The sequence below is a fragment of the Oncorhynchus mykiss genome, chromosome 23, assembly GCF_013265735.2.
Source record: "Oncorhynchus mykiss isolate Arlee chromosome 23, USDA_OmykA_1.1, whole genome shotgun sequence".
Lineage (NCBI taxonomy): Eukaryota > Metazoa > Chordata > Actinopteri > Salmoniformes > Salmonidae > Oncorhynchus > Oncorhynchus mykiss.
In genome coordinates, this window is record NC_048587.1 from 24,143,597 (window position 1) to 24,171,322 (window position 27,726).

Below are 27,726 nucleotides of genomic sequence, written 5' to 3' on the forward strand. Positions count from 1 at the left end.
TCAGGACCGGCTGGTACCCCAACACGCACTGAAATGGAGACATGTTAGTAGAGGAGTGGCGTAGTGAGTTCTGGGCCATCTCAGCCCAGGGGATGTATCTCGCCCACTCCCCTGGCCGGTCCTGGAAATACGACCGCAGAAACCTACCCACCTCCTGGTTCACTCTCTCCACCTGCCCATTACTCTCGGGGTGATAACCGGAGTTCAGGCTGACCGAGACCCCCAGACGCTCCATGAACGCCCTCCATACCCGGGACGTGAACTGGGGATCCCGATCAGAGACGATGTCCTCCGGCACCCCGTAGTGCAGGAAGACGTGGGTGAATAATGCCTCCGCAGTCTGTACGGCTGTAGGGAGACCGGGCAACGGGAGGAGACGGCAGGACTTAGAGAACCGATCCACAATCACCGAAACCGTAGTTTTCCCCTGAGACGGGGGGAGATTTGTCAGGAAATCTACGGATAGGTGAGACCATGGCCGTTGTGGAACGGGGAGGGGTTGTAACTTCCCTCTAGGAAGGTGCCTAGGAGCCTTACTCTGGGCGCACACCGAACAGGAAGAGACATAAACCCTAACGTCAGAAGCCAAGGTAGGCCACCAATACCTCTTCCGGAGGCCCCCCACTGTCCTCACCACCCCAGGGTGACCTGATGAGGGTAGGGTGTGAGCCCACCGAATCAGTTGGTCCCGGACACCAAGCGGCACATACTTCCGCCCAGCCGGACACTGAGGAGGCGCGGGCTCCGCCCGTAACGCCCGCTCGATGCCTGAGTCCACCTCCCATACTACTGGTGCCATCAGCCTCGAGGCTGGAAAGATGGGAGTAGGCTCGGTGGACCGATCCTCCGTGTTGTAAAGGCAGGACAGTGCGTCAGCCTTTACGTTCTGGGAGTCCGGTCTGTATGACAAAGTAAACCGGAATCGGGTGAAGAACATGGGCCACCTTGCCTGACGTGGGTTCAGTCTCCTAGCTGCCTGAATATACTCCAGATTCTGGTGGTCGGTCCAGATGAGAAAGGGGTGCTTAGTCCCCTCAAGCCAGTGTCTCCACACCTTCAGAGCCCTGACCACCGCTAACAACTCCCGGTCCCCCACATCATAGTTACGCTCCGCTGGACTGAGCTTCCTCGAAAAGAAAGCGCAGGGGCGGAGTTTTGGTGGGGTACCCGAGCGCTGTGATAGCACGGTACCCAGCACGGCACCCACCCCAGCCTCGGATGCGTACACCTCCACTATGAATGCTAGAGAGGGGTCCGGGTGCGCCAACACGGGTGCATCCGTGAACAAATCCTTCAACCTATTGAAGGCTCTGTCCGCCTCTGCTGACCACCGCAAACGCACCGGGCTCCCCTTCAGCAGTGAGGTAATGGGAGCCGCTACCTGGCCAAAGCCCCGGATAAACCTCCAAAAACCGCTGCACATCCTTTACCGTGGTCGGAGTCGGCGATTTACGCACAGCCTTAATGCGGTCACACTCCGTCACCACCCCCTAGGTGGAAATGCGATAACCCAGGAAGGAGACAGCTCATTTAGAGAACACACACTTCTCAGCCTTGACGTATAGGTCATGCTCCAGCAGTCTACCAAGCACCTTGCGTACCAGAGACACATGTGTGGCGTGGGTGGCGGAATAGATCAGAATGTCATCGATATAAACAACCACGCCCTGCCCATGCAGGTCCCTGAGAATCTCGTCTACAAAAGATTGAAAGACGGCTGGAGCATTCTTTAACCCATACGGCATGACGAGGTACTCATAGTGGCCCGATGTGGTACTAAACACGGTTTTCCACTCGTCTCCATCCCGAATACGCACCAGACTATACGCACTCCTGAGATCCAGTTTTGGGAAGAACTGTGCTCCGTGAAATGATTTCACCACTGTAGCGATGAGAGGTAGTGGGTGACTAAACCCCACTGTGATGGCATTTAGACCTCTAGAATCAATTTACGGACGCAAGCCTCCCTCCTTTTTCTTCACAAAAAAGAAACTCGAGGAGACGGGTGAGATGGAGGGCCGAATGTACCTCTGTCCCAGAGACTGCGTGACATACAGTGCCTTGCGAAAGTATTCGGCCCCCTTGAACTTTGCGACCTTTTAAACTTCTTCACAACAGTATCTCGGACCTGCCTGGTGTGTTCCTTGTTCTTCATGATGCTCTCTGCGCTTTTAACGGACCTTTGAGACTTTCATAGTGCAGGTGCATTTATACGGAGACTTGATTACACACAGGTGGATTGTATTTATCATCATTAGTCATTTAGGTCAACATTGGATCATTCAGAGATCCTCACTGAACTTTTGGAGAGAGTTTGCTGCACTGAAAGTAAAGGGGCTGAATAATTTTGCACGCCCAATTTTTCAGTTTTTGATTTGTTAAAAAAGTTTGAAATATCCAATAAATGTCGTTCCACTTCATGATTGTGTCCCACTTGTTGTTGATTCTTCACAAAAAAATACAGTTTTATATCTTTATGTTTGAAGCCTGAAATGTGGCAAAAGGTCGCAAAGTTCAAGGGGGCCGAATACTTTCGCAAGGCACTGTATGTCTCCATAGCCAACTTCTCCTCCTGGGACAATGGGTACACGTGACTCTTGGGAAGCGCAGCGTTTTCCTGGAGATCTATTGCACAATCCCTCCCGGTCGATGGGGTGGTAATTTAGTTGCTTTCTTTTTACTGAAAGCAATTGCCAAATCAGCATATTCGGGGGGGATGCGCACCGTGGAACCCTGGTCTGGACTCTCCACCGACGTGGCACCAATGGAAACTCCCAGACACCTTCCAGAACACTCCTCTGACCACCCCTGGGGAACCCCCTGTCTCCACGAAATCTTAGGATTGTGCCGAGCCAGCCAGGGAATCCCCAGCACCACTGGAAACGCTGGCGAATCGATAATAAATTGACTTATACGCTCCCCATGATTCCCCTGCGTCACCATGTCCAGTGGAACCGTGGCCTCCCTGACCAACCCTGACTCTAATGGCCGGCTATCTAGGGAGTGCACAGGAAAGGGAGAATCTATCGGCACAAGCGGAACACCCAGTTTGATGGCGAGTCCGCGATCCATAAAGTTCACAGCTGCACCTGAATCGACTAGCGCCTTATGCTGGGAAGAGGGGGAAAAAATCAAGGAAAAAAATCAAGACAAACATGTGACCAACAGGGGGTTCTGGGTGAGTTTGGTGCTGACTCACCTGGGGTGACCGAGAAGCGTTCCGCCTGCCATCTCGACTCCCAGACGGGCCACCCCAGCACCGATCGGCCGTGTGTCCTCTCCGACCACAGCTGGTGCAGGGGGAGCCTCCTCCTCTGGTACCCCTCAGCACGCCCACTCCCACTTCCATCGGAATGGGAGCGGGGGTCATGGGTGGTGGAACGCACAGGACCCTCTCCGAACGCCCGCAGGCAGCCAGCAGATTGTCCAGCCGGATTGACATGTCAATTAGTTCATCTAGGGAGAAAGTGGTGTCCTGACACACTAGCTCCCTGCGGACGTCCTCCCGGAGACTACACCGGTAGTGGTCTATAAGGGCCCTGTCGTTCCACCCAGACCCAGCGGCCAAGGTCTGGAAGTCCAGAGCGTAATCCTGGGCGCTCCTCTTCTCCTGCCTTAGGTGGAGTGTGGTCAAACACGGCACAAAAGCGGCGGGTGAACTCCTCGGGAGTTCAAGACGGAGAGCGCTGGAGCTGGGGGATGGGGAGAGAGGAGAAGTGGAGTCTTGAGCTGGGGAAGCCGAAGGTGGAGAGAGGAGACCACTCCTCTCCCATGGGTCCATTCTCTCCATCATTTGGTCCATGGCGGATCCGATCTAATGGAGGACGGTGGTGTGGTGGAGAACCCGTTCCTTCATCGATGGGAGGGGTTTGGCCGCTGCTCCTGTTTACTCCATATTTACCGGTGCGGGATTCTGTAATGCCTGGGGTGTAGTGGAGGAAGGAGTCAGAAGCAGGAGACAGAGAGTTCAGAGTAGGCGACTTCTTTATACACCGACCAGGTGAAAACAGACGCCACTCAAAACAAATACCCCAATACACAGGGGAACTAAACAGTATCAGAAAACAGCTCACGTACACAAACAACCGTGGCATACATGCATGTACAACGAGTACACATGAAACAATCCCGCACACCCAGCAGGCGGGCCAGCTGGCTAATAAAGCCCAACTAATAACCTAATTGATAACAGGTGTAAATCAGTGGCAGCTATTAGGCCAGTGACGACGAGTGCCACCCGGACGGGAAGGGGAGCCACCTTCGGTGGGAGTCGTGACACTAGCACAAAGCTAAGTCTGCACATCCAAGAATCAGTGAAACTACAAAAAGCGGAAATTTGATACTCTTGGAAAAAACTATCAAATCACACAGGATGTCTGCTTCAAGGAAGTTCTCCAGGCCAAAATGATAGTTTAAGAGAATTTAACAAGCCTTTTTGTGGAAATGCGAAAGCCCTCGTTGACCACTTTGCAAAGATCAAACATATGCTTTGTTTTTTTATCCTTGTATTTTGTTTTACTTACCAGGAGACATTAAAAATAATTCACTGCAACATACCTAGATGATTGTATAGCTGATCTTAGTTCATAGCTTTATGGGAAACCCCCTCCCCAGAGGCATTCAATCAGACACGCATTGTGTCCATTCGTTCAATACTATTTCTATGAGAAGAATCGAACATTCTACCTCTTTTCTGATTCAATAGCTTGTCCTTTGATGCTGATGGAGACTCCAAGTATCAACTGCTGGCAAGTAAACTAGTATCTCAATTAACTGCAGTATATAAAGTAATCCAGAGGTCTAACAGAGGGACATAGCACAGCCGCCCCAGGTGTGCATTGAAGTGCACCGCTGTGCACTTATCATGTCTACTCTGTATTTCAAACCTGACTGATCACTCTTGGACTATCCATTATTTCAGTATCCTTTCAGTGATCCCACACATTGTACACTTTTCACAAATAGCCTCCACTCCCTCCTGTCACATCTATCTGAATGGGACTCACAGGAAACCAATGTGAATGAGCACATTTCCTCTCACCCACTCTCTCTCACTCTCACGGTCTATCTCTCTGCTTTCAGATTTCACAAAAATGGCAATAAACTATTGAATGGCAGGGGTGATACCATGTAGCTCAGTTTTTTTATTTACACTGAACAAAAATATAAACGGAAACATGTAAAGTGTTGGTCCCATGTTTCATGAGCTGAAAGAAAAGATCCCAGAATTGTTCCATACACACAAACTTTCTCTCCAATTTTGTGCACAAATTTGTTTTCATCCCTGTTAGTGAGCATTTCTCCTTTGCCAAGATATTCCATCCACCTGACAGGTGTGGCATATCAAGAAGCTGATTAAACAGCATGATCATTACATCTCTACTGTGATAGCATGTGATATAGTAATTAGAGTCATGGCTACAGTAAATGCACATGCATACTGCACATCTCTGATAAAGATAGTGTGGTAACTCTGATTGATGTGACAATCAATGCTGTGCATCACCAGTAGGGATTACTCCATACATATAGTATGCAGACTATTGGTCTGTAGGGATCACTGGATTGCATCAACCTTCATTAATGTATGGACAGGTTTGATGATAACTGTTATTATTGGTATAGGACCAGGAGTTTTTCCTTACCACCTGATTTGAAGAAAGTCTCTGGACCATATGTTTAACTGATGAGTGTCACCACAATGAAATGCAGACAACACACTGTTTTTTTTATGTTTTGTTTAACCTTTATTTAACTAGGCAAGTCAGTTAATAACAAATGCTTATTCTTATTTACAATGACGGCCTACCCCGGCCCAAACCGAACGACGCTGGGCCAATTATGCGCTGCCCTATGGGACTCCCAATCACAGCCGGATGTGATGCAGCCTGGATTTGAACCAGAGACCGCAGTGACGCACGCATCTTGCACTGAGATGCAGTTCCTATAAGTCCTTACCGTTTTTGAAGATCACCAAGCAATGATCTCTATTGCACTGCATGGTAGAACGAGAACTTGACACTTTGATATGAAACAATCTGCCTCGGAGCTTGGTGTGCTTGGAAAATGACCATTACACACATCCGGTCCTGACGGATCGCTGCAATAACGGACCCAGAAAATGTGTAAAAAGAGGAGCAACTCAGGCGGTCCCGCGCAAAGGCCACTCGCTCCCCCTAGTGCTACATGGAGAGATAGGTCTGTCTCATAGAACAATGATGAAAACAATACATGTTCAGTATCTACTAAACTTACTCCAACAACTCATTGTATGTATCTCATAAGATAACCATTTTCAATGGTGAAACACATTTTTACTGGATGTTTTTCTTGAATAAAACGGTTAGAATAAGGGTTAAAACGGTTAGAATAAGGGTTTTATTCTAACCGCACGTACTTCCGGTTTGGCATTGCTTGTCTATGCGCCCTACAAACATGCAGCAACTTGACTGTCATTGTGCAATCGTGTTCAACGTACTGTCTGTAATTCATCCAAACTTCAAACAGAGGGCAGATTTGCAATTGCAAACACCACACGGGGCGCAGCAATCTCTTCTTGGAGGCATCAATTTCGAAAATGAACAAATATACTTTTTTATATATCCTGTGCATTTTGGTGAGTTGACTATCAACATGTTATTGTTGACATACTTTGTATAGGTTAAACTCAGATGTTCTATTATTGTCAGAATTTGGGCTAGCTAAACTAACTCTCACAGCCATATTTGTCAAGTCATTCTCAACTCTGCTCTGGTATCTTGCATGGATGAAATACAGTATATACATCTACCAAACACGATGTATAAATATTTGATATTTTTTATTTAATCGACAGGTAAAAGTTCCTAAACTGTCCGTGCTGAAGTAGTTTCACTTTTGATTTAGACTTGTTGGGACATGCCACGCCAGCCTTGTCTCATAGACTAGATGTAAACATAGCAACGCAAAAGTTGAGTATTCGAATCTAATCAAGGACACCTTTTATAATTTTAAATAAATAGCAACGTTGCAACTACTTACTACTTTTGTAGCTACTTTGTAACTACAAAATGCACTATAGCAGTTGTATTTCTGTATTTTGAAAGTTGTATATCTTGAAAGCTTGATTGCTGACATGCAAAACATTTTGTGACTATATCAATGGACTAATGAAACAAATACCAGAAGATAGTTTTTGGCTGGAGTTTACCCTTATGTGCAATATGCAGAAATCTCTCTGCCCATTCCTGGTTGCTAAAAGTCTAATAGTTTGCCTAATTTCTGTTTATGTCACAAAACAAGCAAGTATAGTGTAAAGAATCATTGTATTTTATTTAAGCTGTTTGAAGCTGGTGTACAAAACCAAAAGGAAAAGACGCAAAAACAAAACTTATGAATGGGAAGCATAGAAATAGTGCACATAGAACAGATACAGCTTTTTAGACTTGCTTTCAATGAGAATGACAGATCTATAACTCATATTTCTATGTGAATTTGGTCAGGTCGCCCAAAAAGTTACATATTGCAGCTTTAACCCTAACCTTAACCCCTCACCCTAGTCCCTAGCCGAGCTAACTTCAGCCACCTAGCTAACGCTAGTTAACATAAAAAACATTCCAATTTGATTTGTCACATGCACCGAATAGAACCTTACCGTGAAAGTCTTACTTTACAAGCCCTTAATCAACAATGCAGTTAAAAAAAGAGAGTCCAGAAAATATTTACTAAATAACTATAAGGAGGCTATATACAGGGGGTACCGAGTCAATGTGCAGGGGTACAGGTTAGTCAAGGTAATTTGTACATGTAGGTAGTGGTAAAGTGACTATGTATAGATAATAAACAGTGAGTAGCAGCATGGTAAAAACAACATATTAAACATATGGCACATTTTTTACATAACATATTACACGAACTGGATGATGGACATCCACAAATTAATACAGGTTTACCTTTACTATGATACACTTATCACACAATAATTGACCTTCAAATGTATCATACTTAAATCACTGATAAGTCTCACGCACGCACACACACACACACACACACACACATACACACACGCAGCTACCGTAACTGCCTACTGCTGTCTGTTATAATAACACTCAATAATGTAATTGCATTTAACAGTGTACGGTTCGTTTAACTACACCATTCAACGCAGAGCGGAGTTCCCAAGACATCTTAATCACTAGCAAATTGCGCACCAAAAGGCAGAGTTGTCAAGATGGCACTTACCAGCATGAGGGAATGGCATGCTGTCTCTGTGCGGCTGGTAAGCATCTAATGTTTAACATTATCTGTATCTCACATTAGCATTCTTTTGGTCACCACCATGACAGGCCAATACCATAATAATTGCGCAAGCACATTTACATTGGAGTGAAATGTTGATTAATTAACAAGCACTGTCCTAGTCAACTCCTGTAAAATGCATGAATAAAATTAATCTATGCTATGTAGGCCTATGTCTTTCCCTTTGATTATGTACTCTATGTGTATAGGCCAACATCTGGAGAGCCACTGCAGTGTGAGCCCAGAGGATGGGACCTGTGTTTACTGTGAGGAAAACAGGACCTACAACAGTGACCCCAACTCTCTGGACTCCTGTGAGCCCTGCACTTCCTGTGACTCTAAAGGTAGGCCTACACACACAACAGGTAGAACTGACACCTTATAGGTAGGCCTACCTACTGTAGCAAATTAGGTTCTCTTTTGTTTTCGGAACAGGGTCGCCACACAACCTATGGGAACTACTTTCCCTTCATGCGATATGATTGCGATGCTTAATATCAAAGATGTTTACAGTCACGCCTCACCCTTACTGACCTGTCACTATAGAACACAGTGTGGCGTGGCATGCTGTCTTTTGTTCACTGTCGAATTAAATCAAATGATATATTACAACAGGTTCACCTTACAGTGAAATGCTTACAAGCCCTTAATCAACAATGCAGTTTCAAAAGAAAAATAAGTTTTAAGTAAAAAAAAAGATCACTAAAACATTGAAAATAAAAAGTAACAAATAATTAAACAGCAGCAGTAAAATAACAATAGCCAGGCTATATACAGGGGATACCGGTACAGAGGCAATGTGCAGGGGCATCAGTTAGTCGAGGTAATTGAGGTAATAAGAACATGTAGGTAGAGTTAAAGTGACAATGCATAGATAATAAACAGCCCTTTGATTCGTTGTTCAGGAGTCTTATGGCTTGGGGGTAGAAGCTGTTAAGAAGCCTTTTGGACCTAGACTTGGTGCACTGGTACCGCTTGCCGTGTGGTAGCAGAGAGAACAGTCTGTGACTAGGATCGTTGGAGTCTTTAACAATTTTTGGGGCCTTCTTCTTACACCGCCTGGTATAGAGGTCCTAGATGGCAGGAAGCTTGGCCCCAGTGATGTACTGGGACGTACGCACTACCCTCTGTAGTGCCTTGCGGTCGGAGGCTGAGCAGTCAGCCAGCCATACCAGGTGTAATGTCAGGATGCTCAGGATGCTCTTGATGGTGCAGCTGTTGAACCTTTTGAGGATCTGAGGACCCATGCCAAATCTTTTCAGTCTCCTGAGGGGGAATAGGCTTTATCGTGCCCTCTTCACGACTGTCTTAGTGTGTTTGGGCCATGATAGTTTGTTGGTGATGTGGACACCAAGGAACTTGAAGCTCTCAACCTGCTCTACTACAGCCCCGTCGATGAGAAGGGGCGTGCTCCTTCCTCCGTTTCCAGTAGTCCACAATCATCTCCTTTGTCTTGATCATGTTGATGGAGAGGTTGTTGTCCTGGCACCACACGGCCAGGTCTCTGACCTCCTCCCTATAGTCTGTCTCATCGTGTCGGTGATCAGGCCTACCACTGTTGTGTCATAGGCAAACTTGATAATGGTGTTGGAGTCGTGCCTGGCCATGCAGTCATGAGTGAACAGGGAGTACAGGAGGGGACTGAGCATACAGCCCCGAGGGACCCCCGTCTTGAGGATCAGCATGGCGGATGTGTTGTTCCCTAACCTTACCACCTGGGGGCGGCCCGTCAGGAAGTCCAGGATCCAGTTGCAGTGGGAGGTGTTTAGTCCCAGGGTCTTTAGCTTAGTGATGAGCTTTGAGGGCACTATGGTGTTGAACGCAGAGCTGTAGTCAATGAATAGCATTCTCACAGAGCTGTTCCTTTTGTCCAGGTGGGAAAGGGTAGTGTTGAGTTCAATAGAGATTGTATCATCTGTGGATCTGTTGGGGTGGTATGCAAATTGGAGTGGGTCTAGGGTTTCTGGGATAATGGTGTTGATGTGTGCCACGACCAACCTTTCAAAGCACTTCATGGCTACAGACGTGAGTGTTACGGGTCGATAGTCATTTAGGCAGGTTATCTTAGTGTTCTTGGGCACAGGGACTATGGTGGTCTGCATGAAACATATTGGTATTACAGACTCAGTCAAGGACAGGTTGAAAATGTCAGTGAAGACACTTGCTAGTTGGTCAGCGCATGCTCAGAGTATGTCCTGGTAATCCGTCTGGCTCTGCGGCCTTGTGAATGTTGACCTGTTTAAAGGTCTTACTCTCTCATTGGCTATGGAGAGTGTGATCACAGAGTCGTCCGGAACAGCTGATGCTCTCATGCATGTTTCAGTGTTAATTTCCTCGAAGCGAGCATAGAAGTAATTTAGCTTTGTAGTCTGTAATAGTTTGCAAGCCCTGCCACATCCTACAATTTAAGTTTCCCAGCATTAAGGTCCCTGCCGCCTCTGGATGAACGTTTTCCTGTTTGCTTATGGCCGTATACAGCTTATTGAGTGCGGTCTTAGTGCCAGCATTGGTTTGTGGTCATAAATAGACAGCTACGAAGAATATAGATGAAAACTCTCTTGGTAAATAGTGTGATCTACAGCTTATCATGAGATACTCTAACTCAGGCGAGCAAAACCTTCCTTAGATTTCATGCATCAGCTGTTGTTCCCAAATATACATACACTGCCACCCCTTGTCTTACCAGAGGCCGCTGTTCTATCCTGCCGAAAAAGTGTAAAACACGGCAGTTTTATTTTATTCATGTTGTCTTTCAGCCGCAACTCGGTGAACCATAAGATATTACAAAAGTGAATGCTGGGTTACGGATCTAAGTAATAGACAGTATGTCACGCCATACCGCCTTTTATAGTGACAGGTCACTTGGGTACACTAAGGGTGTGGATTGAGGTCACGTGGGTGCACTAAGGGTGTGGTGTGACTGTAAACATCTTTGATATTAAGCATCACGTGAAGTAGTTCCCATAGGTAATTTGGCCACCCGTTACACTACTCAGAGAAACAAGGTTACATCCGTAACCCAACCTTGCCAATGTACTGCCACTTTGATGTTTGTCTTTCGTAGCCAATCTGGAGGTGGAGGACAGATGCACCATCTTCAAGGACTCAGTATGTCGATGCCAGCAGGGCCACTACTGTAACAAGGGGAAGGAGCACTGCAGGGCCTGCTACCCATGTACCATGTAAGTTCAAGATACTTTAACCAAATAACTATAAAAATATATTGATTTATAGTTTTCTAAATGTTAAAGACACATTGTTAAATCGGTAAAATTTTACTGTAGTTGTCCTTATTCATGCTTTCATGAAGTCTTTATAACAGCTATATAAACATATAAGCTGTCATAAGTAGTTTAAATACACTGAACAAAACATAAACGCAACATGTAAAGTGTTGGTCCTGTGTATAGTGAGCTGAAATGGAAGATCCCAAAAATTTTCCATATGCACAAAAATCTTATTTCTCTGATTTTGTGCACAAATTTGTTTACATCCCTGTTAGTGTGCATTTCTCCTTCGCCAAGATATAACATCCACCTGACAGGTGTGGCATATCAAGAAGCTGATTAAACAGCATGATCATTACACAGGTGCACCTTGTGCTGGGGGCAATAAAAGGCAACTCTAAAATGTGCAGTTTTGTCTCACAACACAATGCCATAGATGTGGGGGAGTGTGCAATTGGCTGACTGCAGTAACGTGCACCAGGACTGTTGCCAGAGAATTGAATGTTAATTTCTCTACCATAACGTTGTTATAGAGAATTTCCCAGTATGTCCAACAGGCCTCACAACTGCAGACTACGTGTATGGCGTAATGTTGGCGAGCGGTTTGCTGATGTCAACAAAGTTCCCCATGGTGGCAGTTGGGTTATGGTATGGGCAAGTATAAGCTACAGACAACGAACATAATTGCATTTTATTGATGGCAATTTGAATGCACAGAGATACCGTGACGAGAACCTGAGGCCCATTGTCGTGCCATTCATCTGCCGCCATCACCTCATGTTTCAGCATGATAATGCACGGCCCCATGTCACAAGGATCTGTGCACAATTCAGAAAGCTGAAAATGTCCCAATTCTTCCATGGACTGCATACTCACCAGACATGTCACCCGTTGAGCATGTTTGGGATGCTCTGGATCGACGTGTACGACACCGTGTTCCAGTTCCCGCCAATATCCAGCAACTTCTCACAGCCATTGAATATGAGTGGGACAAAGTTCCACAGACCACAATCATACTGACTGGTCTTCTGATTCACGCCCCTACCTTTTTTTAAAGTTGTCTGTGACCAACAGATGCGTATCTGTATTCCCAGACATGTGAAAACTATAGATTAGGGCCTAATTAATTCATTTCAGTGGACTGATATCTTTATATGAACTGTTACTCAGTCAAATCTTTGAAATTGCTGCATGTTGCGTTTATATTTTTGTTCAGTATAGTTATGAGTAATGGCATAAGATGTTATAATTGGTGTTATAGATGACTGTTCATCCTGTTGTCATATGCTCTAAAGTCAACTGTTAATAACAACTACTATTACACTGCATGACAATTTATGTCATATGTTATTACATGCTACATAAGTGTCTACATACCATATGTTGTAACTGGACTTTATATGGGGCTTTCTATAAATCATGGGGCCAATGTGTGACATTGGGATCAACAATTCTAAATGGTTGAAACAAAAATAAATGTGATTTTCATGCAGTTCCACATGTACTTAGAGGAATAAAAGTGAATATATGCAAATTGCCCCATAACTCCACCTATGCAAGCACATAGGCCTAGCTCTATACATCATTTAAGCAGGGTTCATACAGGCATTGACAAGTCAAATTCAAGGACTTTCAGGGACTTTTTCAAGTGCTTAATTGTACTTTTCAAGGACATCAATGTTATACAATTGTTTAATTTATATATGGCCTAATAAAGAAGCCCCCCCGAAAGCATGCAAAAAGTGTTGTTTTTTTTTTTACTTCTTGATGCACTCATCCCGTTAGCGGGATCAACATCCGCTGAATTGCAGAGCGACAAATTCAAATTAAATTACTAAAAATATTACATTTTCATGAAATCACAAGTGCTATATAGCAAAACACAGCTTAGCTTGTTGTTAATCCACCTGGCGTGTCAGATTTCAAAAAAGCTTTTCGGCTTTTATGTAAGGACATCTCTCTCAGCAGACCAAACATTACAAACAGCTAGCAGCACAGTAGATTGGTCACAAAGTATGTGGTACCTTTGATAATCTCCGGCTGTTTGCACTCACGAGACTCCCAGTTACACAATAAATGTTCCTTTTGTTCCATAAAGATAATTTTTATATCCAAAATACCTCCATTTGGTTGGCACGTTATGTTCAGAAATCCACAGGCTCGAGCGATAACGACGGGGCAGACGAAAATTCCAAATAGTATCCGTAAAGTTGGTAGAAACATGTCAAACGTTTTTTATAATCAATCCTCAGGTTGTTTTTACGATATATAATCGATAATATTTCAACCGGACTGTAACTTCTTCAATAGGAGAGAGAGAGAAAATGTCTGCTCCAAGCTGTTGCGTATGCAAAACACTGCTGGCACCCAGCCATCCAATGACGCGATGTGGTCTTTCTCGCTAATCTTTCTAAATAAAAGCCTGAAACTATGTCGAAAGACTGTTCACAACACGTGCAAGCCATAGGAAAAGGAAAGGAACAGGTTGATATCCCTTTAAATGGAGCGAAGAGAGCTTTCAGGAAAAACAACACTTCCGGTTGGATTTCCTCAGGTTTTCGCCTGCAATATCAGTTCTGTTATACTCAGACAATATTTTGACAGTTTTGGAAACTTTAGAGTGTTTTCTATCCTAATCTGACAATTATATGCACATTCTAGATTCTGGGCCTGAGAAGTAGGCAGTTTCATTTGGGTACGTTTTTCATCCAAACATCAAAATACTGCCCCCTACACTCAAGAGTTTTTTTTTAAGTAGGCCATTACCACTTTAAAAATAGCGATTATTTTAAGCCTTGTCAAGTATTATTACATTCTTAAATGCGTGAGAATAATGTAGACATTGCCTGACTAAATGGATGCATGCATGGGGATTGTTATGGCCGACGCAGGCACACATAGGAAATCCATGAATAGCAGTAGCATTAAGCTCACCATTTGAAACTAACTTTCTGTTTTTATCATGAGAAAGTGACCAAACACCAGGTTCCTTTTTTAATGGGTAGATTTGTATGGAAAGCCAACTTGAAGCCAGCATTAGCTGTTGCCTTCCTCATAATAACTGTATGTGGTTTTACCGCAACAGAGTAGCACAACACTGTTCAATTGAAGCGCTGGGAAACAAATGAAAGTGGCTACATCTCTCACAAAAACGGATTAAAAATGTAATCACGGATAATTATAAGGCAGCATGATAATTTATAAATTGACTACAATAATTACAACTGACTTTTTAAGCACCAGATTGAGGAAATGTCTGATTTTAGGTAGGCCTATTCTTGTCCTTGAATTTCTGAGCTCCAAGTTCAAGTAGGCAACTTCAAGCCCCTTGTATTGTTTAAAATTGCAGGTCTAACATGGAAAACAAAATGTAGACCCGGTGTCCAATCCGAGGCACAAATACATTTGAAAACATTTAACTTATTACCTTGATGCGTTCTCTGTTAAATCTAACGAGACCCTGCTGTAAATCAAGCAGACAACATCAATTCACTAGGGATGTTATATCCAAAATGGATCCAGGCACAACTGTCTTCATTGGCATAACGAATTAAACACCAAAATATTCTGGTGAACACCTTTTTTCCAGGACTTGGGCTGTTGTTGCATCGTATGACAAACAGCTGTTTGTCACTTGACTGTCATTCTGAAAATTCCTTCCTGGATCAGATGACAGTGTGTGAAAATATCACGCCGTAGCTAATCAGATGGACACCAAATTCCCATCCAACAAGTATCATGCATAATTATTGAAGAACCACATTAATGACAGTATCGATTTAGGTTTTAACTATCAAGTTAAGGTGACTCTTCCGGTTAGAAGCATTCCATTCTGCAATGCATATATTATTTTGGATTTGTGTGCGCATGAAAAGCTGTTTTCACCCCGTAACATAAGGACAAAATGTTACGTAGTTACACTGTATTTATGAGATCTCTATACAAAAAAACTGTTCGACAGCTAGATCCAGGATTCTTACAGGGTTCACGATTCACACGATTTTGGACAAAAATAATTGAACATAGGTTCTAAATCAACTTGTGAATTTTATTCAATATAGCTATGATCCCTCCTTATATCTTAATGTAATGATATGAACACATTTGGAAGTGTAGGAAGTTGTCCAGTTTAGGAAATCTTCACTGTTACCCTAGTTTATAGAAAGACCCATATAATTTACCAAACTCTGTGTCACATTATTACAGTGAATGGAATGATGGGTGTCATAACCATGCCATAGGCCGTTATAGAGTGTGCACAGACACCTTAAGTAAAGTGACATTCATTTGAGGTGTTATAAAAGTTATGACGGTGCTTATACTATCACAAAAACATTCAGGATCTCCAAGAAACATGGATACATACGTAGTTAGGATTATATAGATATATATATATATATATATATATATATATTTACAACAAATGAAACAAACTGCTCTGGGGCAGAACATGATTTGTGACAGCTTTGCATTTGCAAAAATAGGAGAGGAAAGGATGGTAGGGAGGTAGGGAAGGAAAGAAAGCTGGAAATGAGGAAAGGAATTGAGGAAAAGAGGAAAGGAATATGGAAAAGGAGGGAAAGAAACAGAGCTAGGAAATGAGGAAAGGAATCTTAAGAAAGAACACGAGTAGTTCACGTGAATGTGGTAGGGATTAACCATGGCCAGTAGAAAGTAAAGGAAAGGAAGAAGGAAAGGGAGCTAGAAAAGGAAGAAAGGAGCAAGGAAGTGTGGAAAGGAATCTTTGAATGTAAAGGAGGAGTTCACATGTGTGGTAGAGATTAACCACAGCCAGTAAGTAGAGAGGAAAGGAAAGGATGAGAAGTTCACATTCCCCTCAAGCTGATACCATGACGGCCCTCAAAGAACTACACTGGACTTTATGCAAACTGGAAGCCACATATCCTGAGGCCGCATTTATTGTAGCTGGGCATTTTAACAAAGCAAATTTGAGGAAAACACTGCCGAAGTTCTATCAACACATTGACTGTAGTACTCGCACTGCTAAAACACTCGTCCACTTTTACTCCAACTTCCAGGATACCTACAAGGCCCTCCCCCACCCTCCCTTTGGCAAATCTGATCACGACTCTGATCACGAATTTTGACTTCGCTTCAAGATTGTCTTGATCACGCGGACTGGGAAATGTTCCGTGTAGCCTCCGAGAATAACATTGACGAATACTATGATATGGTGACTGAGTTTATCAGAAAGTGTATTGGAGATGTTGTACCCACTGTGACTATTAAAACCTACTCAAACCAGAAACCGTGGATAGATGGTAGTATTCGCGCAAAACTGGAAGCGCGAACCACCACCTTTAACCATGGCAAAGTGACTGGGAATATGGCCGAATACAAACAGTATAGTTATTCCCTCCGTAAGGCAATCAAACAGGCAAAACGTCAGAATAGGGACAAAGTGGATTCGCTATTCAACGGCTCAGACACGAGACATATGTGGCAGGGTCTACAGACAATCACAGACTTCAAAAGGAAAACCAGCCATGTCGTGGTCACCGATGGTGTGTTCGAACAAGCTAAACACCTTATTTGTCCGCTTTGAGAATAACACAGTGCCACCGACGTGGTCTGCTACCAAGGACTGTGTGCTCTCTTTCTCCGTGGCCAATGTGAGTAAGACATTTAAGCGTGTTAACTCTCGCAAGGCTGCCGGCCCAGACGGCATCCCTAACCGTATCCTCAGAGCATGCACAGACCAGCTGGCTGGAGTGTTTACGGACATATTCAATCTCTCCCTATCCCAGTTTGCTGTCCCCACATGCTTCAAAATGTCCACCATTGTTCCTGTACCCAAGAATACAAAGGTAACTGAACTAAATGACTATCGCACCACAGCACTCATTTCTGCCATCATGAAGTGCTTTGAGAGACTAGTCAAGGATCATATCACCTCTACCTTACCTGGCACTCTAGACCCACTTCAATTTTCTTACCGCCCCAAAAGATCCTGGTGCCAGGAAAACAACCTCTCACTCAACATCAACAAAACAAAGCAGCTGATCGTGGACTTAAGGAAACAACAGAGGGAGCATGCCCCTATCCACATCGACGGGACCGCAGTGGAAAATGTGGAAAGCTTCAAGTTCCTCAGCGTCCACCCACACAGACAGTGTAGTGAAGAAGGAGCAACAGCACCTATTCAACCTCAGGAGGCTGAAGAAATGTGTCTTGACACCTAAAACCCTCACAAACTTTTACAGATGCACGATTGAGAGTATCCTGTTGGGCTGTATTTCCGCCTGGTATGGCAACTGCACCACTCGCATTCTGCAGGGCTCTCGAGGGTGGTGAGGTCTGACCAACCCATCACTGGGGACAAACTACCTGCCCTTCAGGACACCTACAGTACCCGATGTCACAGGATGGCCAAAAAGATCATCAAGGACAACAACCACCCGAGCCACTGCCTGTTCATCCCGCTATCATCCAGAAGGCGAGGTCAGTACAGGTGCATCAAAGCTGGGACCGAGAGACTGAGAAACAGCTTCTATCTCAAGGCCATCAGACTGTTAAATAGCCATCAGTAGGTACCTTAGAGGCTGCTACCATATATACATAGACTTTAAATTACTGGCCAGTTTAATAATGGAACACTGCTCACTTTAAATAATGTTTACATATTTTGCATTACTCATCTCATGTATATATGTATATACTGTATTCCATTCTACTGTATCTTAGTGGCTGATGCTCCGACATTGCTCGTCCAAAAATGTATATATTCTTAATTCCATTCCATTCCTTTACTTTGGATTTGTGTTTATTGTGTGTATTGTTGTGAAATGTTTTGATATTACTTGTTAGATATTACTGCACTGTTAGAACTGTTTTTTATCAATAACATTTGCTAAACACGTGTACTGTTTGTGACCAATACAATTTGATTTGATTTGACACTACACTGACACTCCAACACACACACGCACACACACTATATACGCTCACAAACACAAAACACACACACACATGCATATTCACGCCACACTCACACATAGGCACACTTCACTTACACTGCTACTACTCTGTTTATTATCTATCCTGATGGCCCATTTACTTTTACCCCTACCTACATGTACATATTACCTCAACTACCTAGTATTCCTGCACATTGACTCGGTACTGATACTCCTTGTGTATAGCCTTGTTATTGTTATTTTATTGTGTTACTATTTGCTTTATTTTTTTCATAATATACTGTACATTGTTACTTTAACCTGCACACCTTCCTTTCTTCACAGCTTTCACAATTCCTTTTGTGATTTTGTTGTAGAATTATATTTGCTTCCATTTAGTTTCACAATTGTTGTGCTTTTTGGCAAGTTGTTGTTATTATAATAATGTTTTTTAAAATCTGGATGTGGCCCAAATTGTACAACTCAGCAGTTTATTGTCTTGTTGTCTAAATAAAACAAAGTGCTCCAATATACACGTTTCTTAGCGATCCAAAATGGTTTTGTGATACTCTCAACTCTGACGTATTAAGACATTCATTACTGTTTTATAACACCTCAAATTAATATCACTTTACTTAAAGCTGGAATCTTTAATGGTGAAACTGCCATGTCCATTTGCGACATTACAACAACAAAGAAGTTACAGATTTTCTTTCCTTTGGACATCATTGCACGTGCGATAAAACAGCAGAAATGTACCATTTTTTGTAATCACGTAGCTTCTCAACTCTGCTTTGTCAACTAAACAAAAACAATAACATTGGCGGTGGGAAAGACAGTGGCGCTGTTTCCACAACTGCGGATTCCATCTTTAAGGTGTTTGCGCACACTCTCTAATGGCATATGACACGGTTATGACACCCATCATTCCATTCAATGTAATAATGTGACAGAGTTTGGTAAGTGATATAACGCATGGTCATAACATCTGGAGTGTAGACACTTGTGTAGCATGTAAAAACATATGACATAAGTTGTTAGGCAGACTGTGTAATAGCCATTGTTATTAACAGTTGACATTAGAGCATATGACAACAGGATGAACAGTTGTCTATGAAGTTTAAAGTATGCTTCCCAGTCTAAACAGGGACATTTGAGGTTAGTCGAAGTTTGTTTGATAAGGTAATTTTTAAGTGTTTGTTGTCATTCAACGACCTACGACTAGCAAATGTTTTCACTTGAGAAATACTTCACCAAGCATCTTAGTTTGATGTCAAATTGCGTGATTAATACCTCCTTGGCAAAAAAATGTTTTTTATAATCTTATGCCGTTACTCATAACTGTTTAAAATGTATGACATCATATGACAAATGCTGTAACGTGTTATATCAGTGTTTCTTAATCCAGGTCCTGGGGACCCAAAGAGTTGCAAATGTTTGTTTTTGCCTAGGCACTACACACCTGATTCAAATCAGTAAAGCTTGATGCAGAGTTGATCATTTTAATCAGCTGTAGTGTTAAGGCAAAAACAAAAATGTGCACCCCTTTGGGTCCCCAAGACCAGGATTAAGATAGACATGATAAAGAATGCATGAATAAGGACACCTACAGTAAAGTGCTATCATTAAATCTGGTGTAGGCTATGGACTAGAGTGACACCTTTCCACATCAAATCTTTTAATTTCTCCTGAAGATGCAGTGAAGAGGGCATCAAGGTAGCCTGTAGCGCCACCAACAACACCATATGCCATGCCTTCAAAGAACAAAGTTTGAGCAAAACCATAACATTTCAATGCATTAAAATGATTTGGAAGATGTTCTTTCACTTACAGTATGAATGTTATAAGGTTGTTTTTTATCTAAACATTAGGCTTTTATTTTCCTTTCTTGCAGGACGCAATTTGGCAGTAGTATTTGTCCTGACTACTGTTCTTCTTGTCGTTTTGATTGTGATCATTTACCTGTGGCGAAGTAATAAATATTGTTTTGGTAAGTGTTTGGTCATTCTGCCAGTTGTAGGCTATGCTAAATCACCAAAAGGGGGCAGAAGAGGTTCTTCTCTAATTTAGTTAGTAAAGTGTTTGAAGAGCACAGAAGTCTGGCTTGTTGAAAAGCTCCCTTTCCAAAAGTATCTGGTTTTGAGTCGTCCTTGAAATAGCATTGACATGTCTCCAATTTCTTTTGTTAGGGCCAAATGGTGGTTTGACAGAACTGCCCAACCGGAGTTCAGAGGTAAATATCTTCAATTTATACAAGGGGTGGGTCTAAACCTGAATGGTTAAAAGCACATTCCAGTCGGTGTCTATTCCACAAGTTATCACCGGCTAAATCTATGACATTAAAATGCCTATTTACTCTGTTCCATCTGACATTTTTATGGATATATACAAAGAAACGAAACAAAGTGCAGCTAGTTTGCAGTCTTCCCAGCTTCAGTTTGAAGTGATTGTGTTAGCTGTGTTGTTGGCTAGCTCCTCTGAACAACATTGTCCTAATGAGAGCACATTTTCTATGCCAGGCGAAATTGCGCCTCATTAACTCATGGATGTATCCTTGTAGAAAACAGCTTAAATAAATGCAAATGCAGCTGTCTGCACTGTTTGTCGTGACTGTAAATTAACCGTAGTTGGCTAGCTAGCAAGCAAGTGAAAGGAATGTTGCCAGCCAGTATGGCAATGGAACATTTAGAACAAACGACCAGCCGGCTTGGATAGTAACCCTATATTTGTGTAGGGACTATATATTGTGGACTTCGTCTTGGGCCTAACAACACCCGTGCCAATATGTCTTCCAAACACCGGCTTCTTGAAAGTGTCACAGTACTCCACTCTGTCCCTGACTACAGCCACCGCTTAAAACACAGACATGCATCTCTAGTGCTACATCACTTTTACATATCATGTCACCTATTATGATTAGTGAGTTAAATATCAATGGTGAATGTGTTTTACATGTATTTATTTTTTGCAGGAAATGCAGCCACTGAGAGGTAAGAACATCATCAATGTTACTACTGATGTGTGCTAATATGAACCTTATGTATGTTATTTCCAACTAAGAATTACCCATAATCCCTCTTTCTTCTTTGGTTTCAGGTGTTAATCTCTGGCCACACCTCCCAGACATTGCTAAGACCTTGGGGTGGAGGGACATGAAACAGGTGGCCGAGTGCAGTGGGATGACACATACCGCCATAGAATCCCACCAGCTGAACTTTCCCAATGACTCCCAGGAGCAATGCTCCAGCCTACTGAGGGCCTGGGTGGAGAAAGAGGGGATGACCACAGCCTCTGTGACACTGGTCCAGACTCTACTCCGCATGAAGAAAAAGGTCAAGGCAGAGGATATCATGGCTATCATCAGCAACAAGGAGGATGGCGTCACAGGGCAAAACTCAGGATCAGGACAGGTGTAGATACTGTATGTACAGTATGGTCAAACCACTGCCTTTAACCATGGACAGATGACCGGGAATATGGCCGAATATAAACAGTCTAGTTATTCCCTCCACAAGGCAATCAAAAATGTGAAATGTTGTTATAGGGACAAAGTGGAGTTGCAATTCAACGGCTCAGACACAAGACGTATGTGGCAGGGTCTACAGGCAATTATGGACTACAAAAAGAAAATCAGCCACATCATGGACACCGACGTCTTTCTTCCAGACAAACGAAACACATTCTTTGCCTGCTTTGAGGATAATGCAGTGCCATCGATGAGGCCCGCTACCAAGGACTGCGGGCCCCCCCTCTCCTTCTCCGTGGCTGACATGAGTAAGACATTTAAACATGTTAACCCTTGCAAGGCTGTTGGCCCAGACTGCATCAATATGGTCACAATTGTTCCTGGACTTTCAGGGTGTGTGCTCAGCCCCCTCCTGTACTCCCTGTTCACCCATGACTGTGTGGCCATGCACATCTCCAACTCAAATCATCAAGTTTGCAGACGACACAACAGTAGTGGGCTTGATTACCAACAACGGCGAGACAGCCTACGGGGAGGAGGTGAGGGCTCTCGGCGTGTGGAGTCAGGAAAACAACCTCTCACGCAACATCAACCTAACAAAGGAGATGATCGTGGATTTCAGGATACAGCAGAGGGAGCACCCCCCTATCCACATCGACGGGACAGCAGTGGAGAAAGTGGAAAGTTTTAAGTTCCTCTGCGTACATATCACGGACAAACCAAAATGGTCCACCCACACAGAAAGTGTGGTGAAGAAGGCAACAACGCCTCTTCAACCTCAGGAGGCTGAAGACATTTGGCTTGTCACTTAAAACCCTCCCAAACTTTTATAGATGCACAATTAAGAGGTGGGACAGCTAAACAGCCATCACTAACACAGAGAGGCTGCTGCCTACATACAGACTCAAATCATTGGCCACTTTAATAAAGGTATCACTAGTCACTTTATTAATGTTTACATATCTTACATTATTTAACTAGACAAGTCAGTTAAGGACACATTCTTATTTACAATGACGGCCTACACCGGTCAAACCCATACGACGTTGGGCCAATTGTGCACCAACCTATGGGACTACCAATCATGGCCAGTTGTGATACAGCCTGGATTTGACCCAGTGTCTGTAGTGACACCTCCAGCACTGAGATGCAGTGCCTTAGAAGCACAAGCATTTCGCTACACTTGCATTAACATCTGCTAACCATGTTTATGTGACCAATAAAATGTTAGTAGTACTGTTCATGCCAGTAAAGATGCCAGTATGTAATGCTGGGTTTAACAGTCTCTTGAGGTTCAGTTTCATCAGTAACAGGTAAGACCTCTGTTGTTGCAGGGACAAGCTCATCCGAGTCCTGATGAGATAAAGCCATCAGCAGCTTCATCCTGTGCTGTGACTCCTTGAGCTGTTGCATTCAGTAATTGGTCCACATTTGTGCGCCGGATCATGTTGGGGCCTACATTCACAGTGTAGGTCAAGGGTCCTGTCTTTGACACAATCTCGCCAGCTTGCCATTTCTGGTTTGGGCTCTTGTAGTTTCTGGCAATAACTTCCTGTCCAATGTCAAAGGTTCTGAGTTGCTTTTGTTTTTGTTTTGGGGAACACTGTTTCTGTTGAATGTGCCAGCAGGTTTGCAGGTAGCAAATGGAAATAAAATGACATTGTACATTAGAATAGTTAAATCCTTCTCTCTTTCCCAAGTCAAATGTATCCCTCTCTACCTCCCCAATTTCTCTCCCCTTTACACCAGCCAAGCCAAGCTTCTCTCAACCTCCCATCCTTGTCCACCCAAGCCAAGCTTGGCCTTATTTCTCATTCTTGGCCATCCTTGCCCACCCTTACCCACCCAAGCCAAGCTTGTCCCAACCTCCCATATTTTCCCACTCTCTCTTCCTCTCAGACACACAAACATTCACCCACACACATACCTACACTCTCTCACACACACACACACACACACACACACACACACACACACACACACACACACACACACACACACACACATATATAGAAGTTATTGACATACATGCTATATCATCCCATTTTAATTGTCATCAGTGTCCATGTCCAGACCATTGTTATCGGATACTTCTATCATTAATTTATTGAGCAGAACAGTTGCTTGGGAAAGTCTAGTGTAGATTTTTTTGGGGGAGGGGGAATTAATATTCTCTCAATTTACGATAAACTGGTTTTAGGCATCATTGGATCTAGCCTATATTGTGCTCATCGCTTTTTCCCGCTTCATTCTCTTCTCAGTAAATGGGACTCTCCTTGTTGAACTGGAAAGGTTTCTTGCAGCTTGATTTGGGCTTCGTCGGCGCTTGTGAATTCCATCCTTTACCTTCCCTTCCATACCCACAGCACTGCTGGGAAGTCGGAGCTGAGGTTTAATCCCTTTTTCCTCCAGTGACTGTCTGATCGGGATGTAATCCATGCGTCTTTTTCTCAGCTTTGCAGACAGGCCCTGGTAGAATCAAATAGTCTGGCTGTGGATTTTAATTCAGTTCAACCATTTATCTATAACATGACCCCTCAACACATACCCAATACACCACATCTCCTTACCTCCTACTTAAATTGTCACCATTATGAGCAACAGTCATGAGAATGTACTTTGAGGAACTAGGTGACAACTGCTGGGTCAGGGTGTCACCCAGTAATAGTTTTGATCCTCTTACAAGTGGTGGTTCTTTTGGTGTTGCTATACTCAACTTAACTGATCTGTGTGCCTTTTCCAGATGACGTCCTCTGCATTCTGGACAGTGTAGTACACAGGACTAGTCTGAGAAATGAGTTTAGCATGAACCCACTTTGGTCCGCTGAGGTAGTTTCTTGGGACTCTAGCTGCAGACACTAACTTGCGATGCGCATCCACGGACACAAGAAACATTCTGTCTTTGAATGGACCTGCAAAGTTGATGTGTGTGTGTTGCCACGCCTCCTCCAACCAATCCTACAGATGAAGAGGTGCAAGTTGAGGTATGTTGCGAACCTTCTGACAAGGATTTTTTTTTGAGCTTTTTCCTCGATGCTTACATCAAAAAGACGTCATGAAAAATATGTGTTACTCTGGTTGTGATCTGGATATAAGACGTCCCGACCAGATTTCAACTTGACAAATACGTCTTTTGTCATGTTCTATGCCCACTGGGTGGTGTATGGTTGTAGGCAGTTTATATTTGTCATGCAGCCAGCTATTTTAATTTTGCAAAGGTCTTTGTTGAATTGTTTTCCATTGAGTCAATGTATTTTGTTTATACCCATGTAAGTCATATGATTAATACTGTAGTCATAAAGATGGGCCCTATTTTATTGAAAAATACAACAACTATAGCCTTTAACAGTATTTGACAACTCCACTTCACATCTCTTGTATTCTTATAAATGTGCACTGCATTGTATGCTATTCTGTTGAAATGCAGGCCAAATTATGTAAAATAGCCAAATAAAGTCAGTCATGGGAGAATAAAAAATAAAAAAATGTTGACATGGTATAGGCCTACAATGTTTGTCTCCATTATGTTTTTTCTGGCTCTACAACTTTCATACCTTTAGTCTGAGAGAGATTTCAAGGAGCAGACTAAATCCACCATTAATTAACAACTTTCATTAGTCAAGATGACACAACTTCATGGCATATAGGCAGTTGTATCAATGGTATGCTACATTGCAGTTTACAGGGGAAGTGCCAAATAGTTGTTCAACATCTAAGGCTAACAGTTTATTTGGCATTTCACTGTACATGCTTGTAATTTTAGTTAATGTTGAAGTTCTATAAAAAATGTGAACATTTTGAAAAGGCGCTTACCTACTTTCCATTCTCTTTATTTTGTGGTTCCTTCCTATCTACTGTAAACACAACCAAAATGTTTCATGAAGAAATTACAAGAGTCAAAGTTACATGAACTGTGCAGCTATTTATCCCTTTCAGGATACATCATCTGACCTAATACCCCACTACAATAGTGATTATTTTTGACTATCATTGACACGAAGTAAAAATGAATTGGGCATTTGCCAAATCAGTTTGTAAGGCTTTTCCTTGAATCGTTTACTGGAAGCAAATTCTTGACAGATACAATGCAATCAGTGCTATGTTTGGTTATCGGAAAAGGTTGCATTCCCTTAAAAACACATTTATCTTACTTCCTTCCAGGGCACACAGTTCAATATTGTGTCAATAGTGAGTCACTCTGCTCTCTTTATATTTAGAGGGGCAGACTGCTGCCTCAAGAAGGTTCACAGAGTTAACACATGGTTGTGTTTCATTATTCTACTGAATCACCTTGCAATGCACAGCAAAAATGACACAAAAGCAATACCCAACAGCAACTTGTTTGAAGACTGTATATTGAATGATATCCAATATAAAAGTTGCAATGACATTTCATAACATATTTTTAATCTAATTGTTCTTCAGGTGTTGGGCTGAGGCATTGTCAGAGTCGACGAGATGCTGGCGTGAGGGGTGACGCTGTGGTTTTATCTCCCTGAGGACTAGGGAGCCAGGATGCAGGCGGCCATAGTGCGGGTGTTTGTGGGGGTGGCAGCGGCCATCTTGAACCACCCGCTGCTGTTCCACCAGGAGATGACCACTCTCCCAGAGCAGGATGATGTGCTGCTGGCCCACATGAGGAGAGGCTTGAGCTGGAGCAAGTGTGGCTGTAGGAGGAGCAGCAGGACCCTGGCTCGAAGGATGGCTACGACTGGCACATCTGGAGCGCCATCTCGCTGGTCATCTTCTCTATCGAGGTGTGTCGGCAGGATCTGGCAGACATGGAAACCACTACGCTGATGATGAGGATGGGTTTGTTGAGGGTGGATCCATCAGTTCCAAGACCCTCATGCTCGATAACGGAGTCCTAATCAGCTTCTGTGAGAGATCAATCCACACCTCGGCCCATGAGAACTGGAGGTTGCAGGAATTTGTTGAGGGCTTCACTGAAGACCTGCTGAAGTCCCTGAGAAATTTGTGTGACAGGTAGGCTGACATGGAGGTGGGGTCTTTGTGGGCGTTGGGAGCATTTTTGAGTCGTGGAGGGTGAGCAAGCCCCTGATGTGGGTTCTCATTGTCCTTTTCACCCCACCGGAGGTGTACTCCTTCCAGCTGTGGTGCAGCCCCACTAGTGATGTGCCCCTGGACATGCAGGGCTGTGGCAGGATCAAGGTGACATGGATTGGGTAGAATGAGGACGGCTGTCTCTGTGGCTCTGCCAACCTGGGTGAAAACATGCTATGCTTGCTGCATGGCAAAAATGAAAAGCCCATAGCTGACCACATCCCGTACGACCTTCTGTGCTCCAAGAACACGCCTTCTATGGCCAGGGACCAGGTCATGACATGGTTCCTGATCTCTTTGACAAAAGCCTGGGGACAGATTTTTCACAAGTACGAGTTTGAATGCACTTCAGATCAGATAAAATGTTATTGGTCACATACACATGGTTAGAAGATGTTATTGTGAGTGTAGCGAAATGCTTGTACTTATAATTCTGACAGTGCAGTAATATCTCAAAAGAAATCTAACAATTCCACAACAACTACCTAATACACACATATCTAAGGGATGGAATAATAATATATACATATAAATATATGGATGAGCGATGACCGAACGGCATAGGCAAGATGCAATAGATATGGTATGGTATGCAATAGGAATGAAAATACAGTATATACATATGGGATGAGTAATGCAAGATATGTAAACATTATTGAAGCTGCATTATTAAAGTGACTAGTGATCAACTTATTAAAGTGGCCAATGATTTCAAGTCTGTATGTAGGCAGCAGCCTCTCTGAGGTAGTGAAGGCTGTTTAACAACCTGATGACC

At 43.3% G+C, this 27,726-nt stretch overlaps 1 protein-coding gene and 1 pseudogene across 2 annotated transcripts; both read left to right on the top strand.

Moving 5' to 3' along the window:
• Window positions 1-6,438: 6,438 nt before the first annotated feature.
• Window positions 6,439-22,415, top strand: LOC110502471 (tumor necrosis factor receptor superfamily member 6). Of its 2 annotated transcripts, XM_021580507.2 has the most exons (9): window positions 6,441-6,616; window positions 8,113-8,257; window positions 8,487-8,621; window positions 11,342-11,459; window positions 20,116-20,189; window positions 20,316-20,411; window positions 20,611-20,654; window positions 21,393-21,411; window positions 21,518-22,414. In XM_021580507.2, exons 1-9 carry the CDS (start codon window positions 6,578-6,580, stop codon window positions 21,835-21,837), a joined length of 990 nt encoding a protein of 329 aa, XP_021436182.2. In that variant the 5' UTR covers window positions 6,441-6,577; the 3' UTR covers window positions 21,838-22,414. The 2 variants fall into 2 exon arrangements, with proteins under 2 accessions (XP_021436181.2, XP_021436182.2); XM_021580506.2 differs by having other exon boundaries at window positions 6,439-6,616; window positions 20,116-20,411; window positions 21,518-22,415.
• A 575-nt stretch (window positions 22,416-22,990) lies between these two features.
• LOC110502473 lies at window positions 22,991-27,380 on the top strand (annotated as a pseudogene).
• Window positions 27,381-27,726: the final 346 nt, after the last annotated feature.

Coding starts and splice junctions, on each gene's coding strand:
- LOC110502471 (XM_021580506.2), top strand. CDS start 6,578: ATGAACAAATATACTTTTTTATATATCCTGTGCATTTTG. Junction 8,622..11,341: donor CACTTCCTGTGACTCTAAAG/GTAGGCCTACAC, acceptor TGTCTTTCGTAG/CCAATCTGGAGGTGGAGGAC. Junction 20,412..20,610: donor AAGTAATAAATATTGTTTTG/GTAAGTGTTTGG, acceptor TTCTTTTGTTAG/GGCCAAATGGTGGTTTGACA.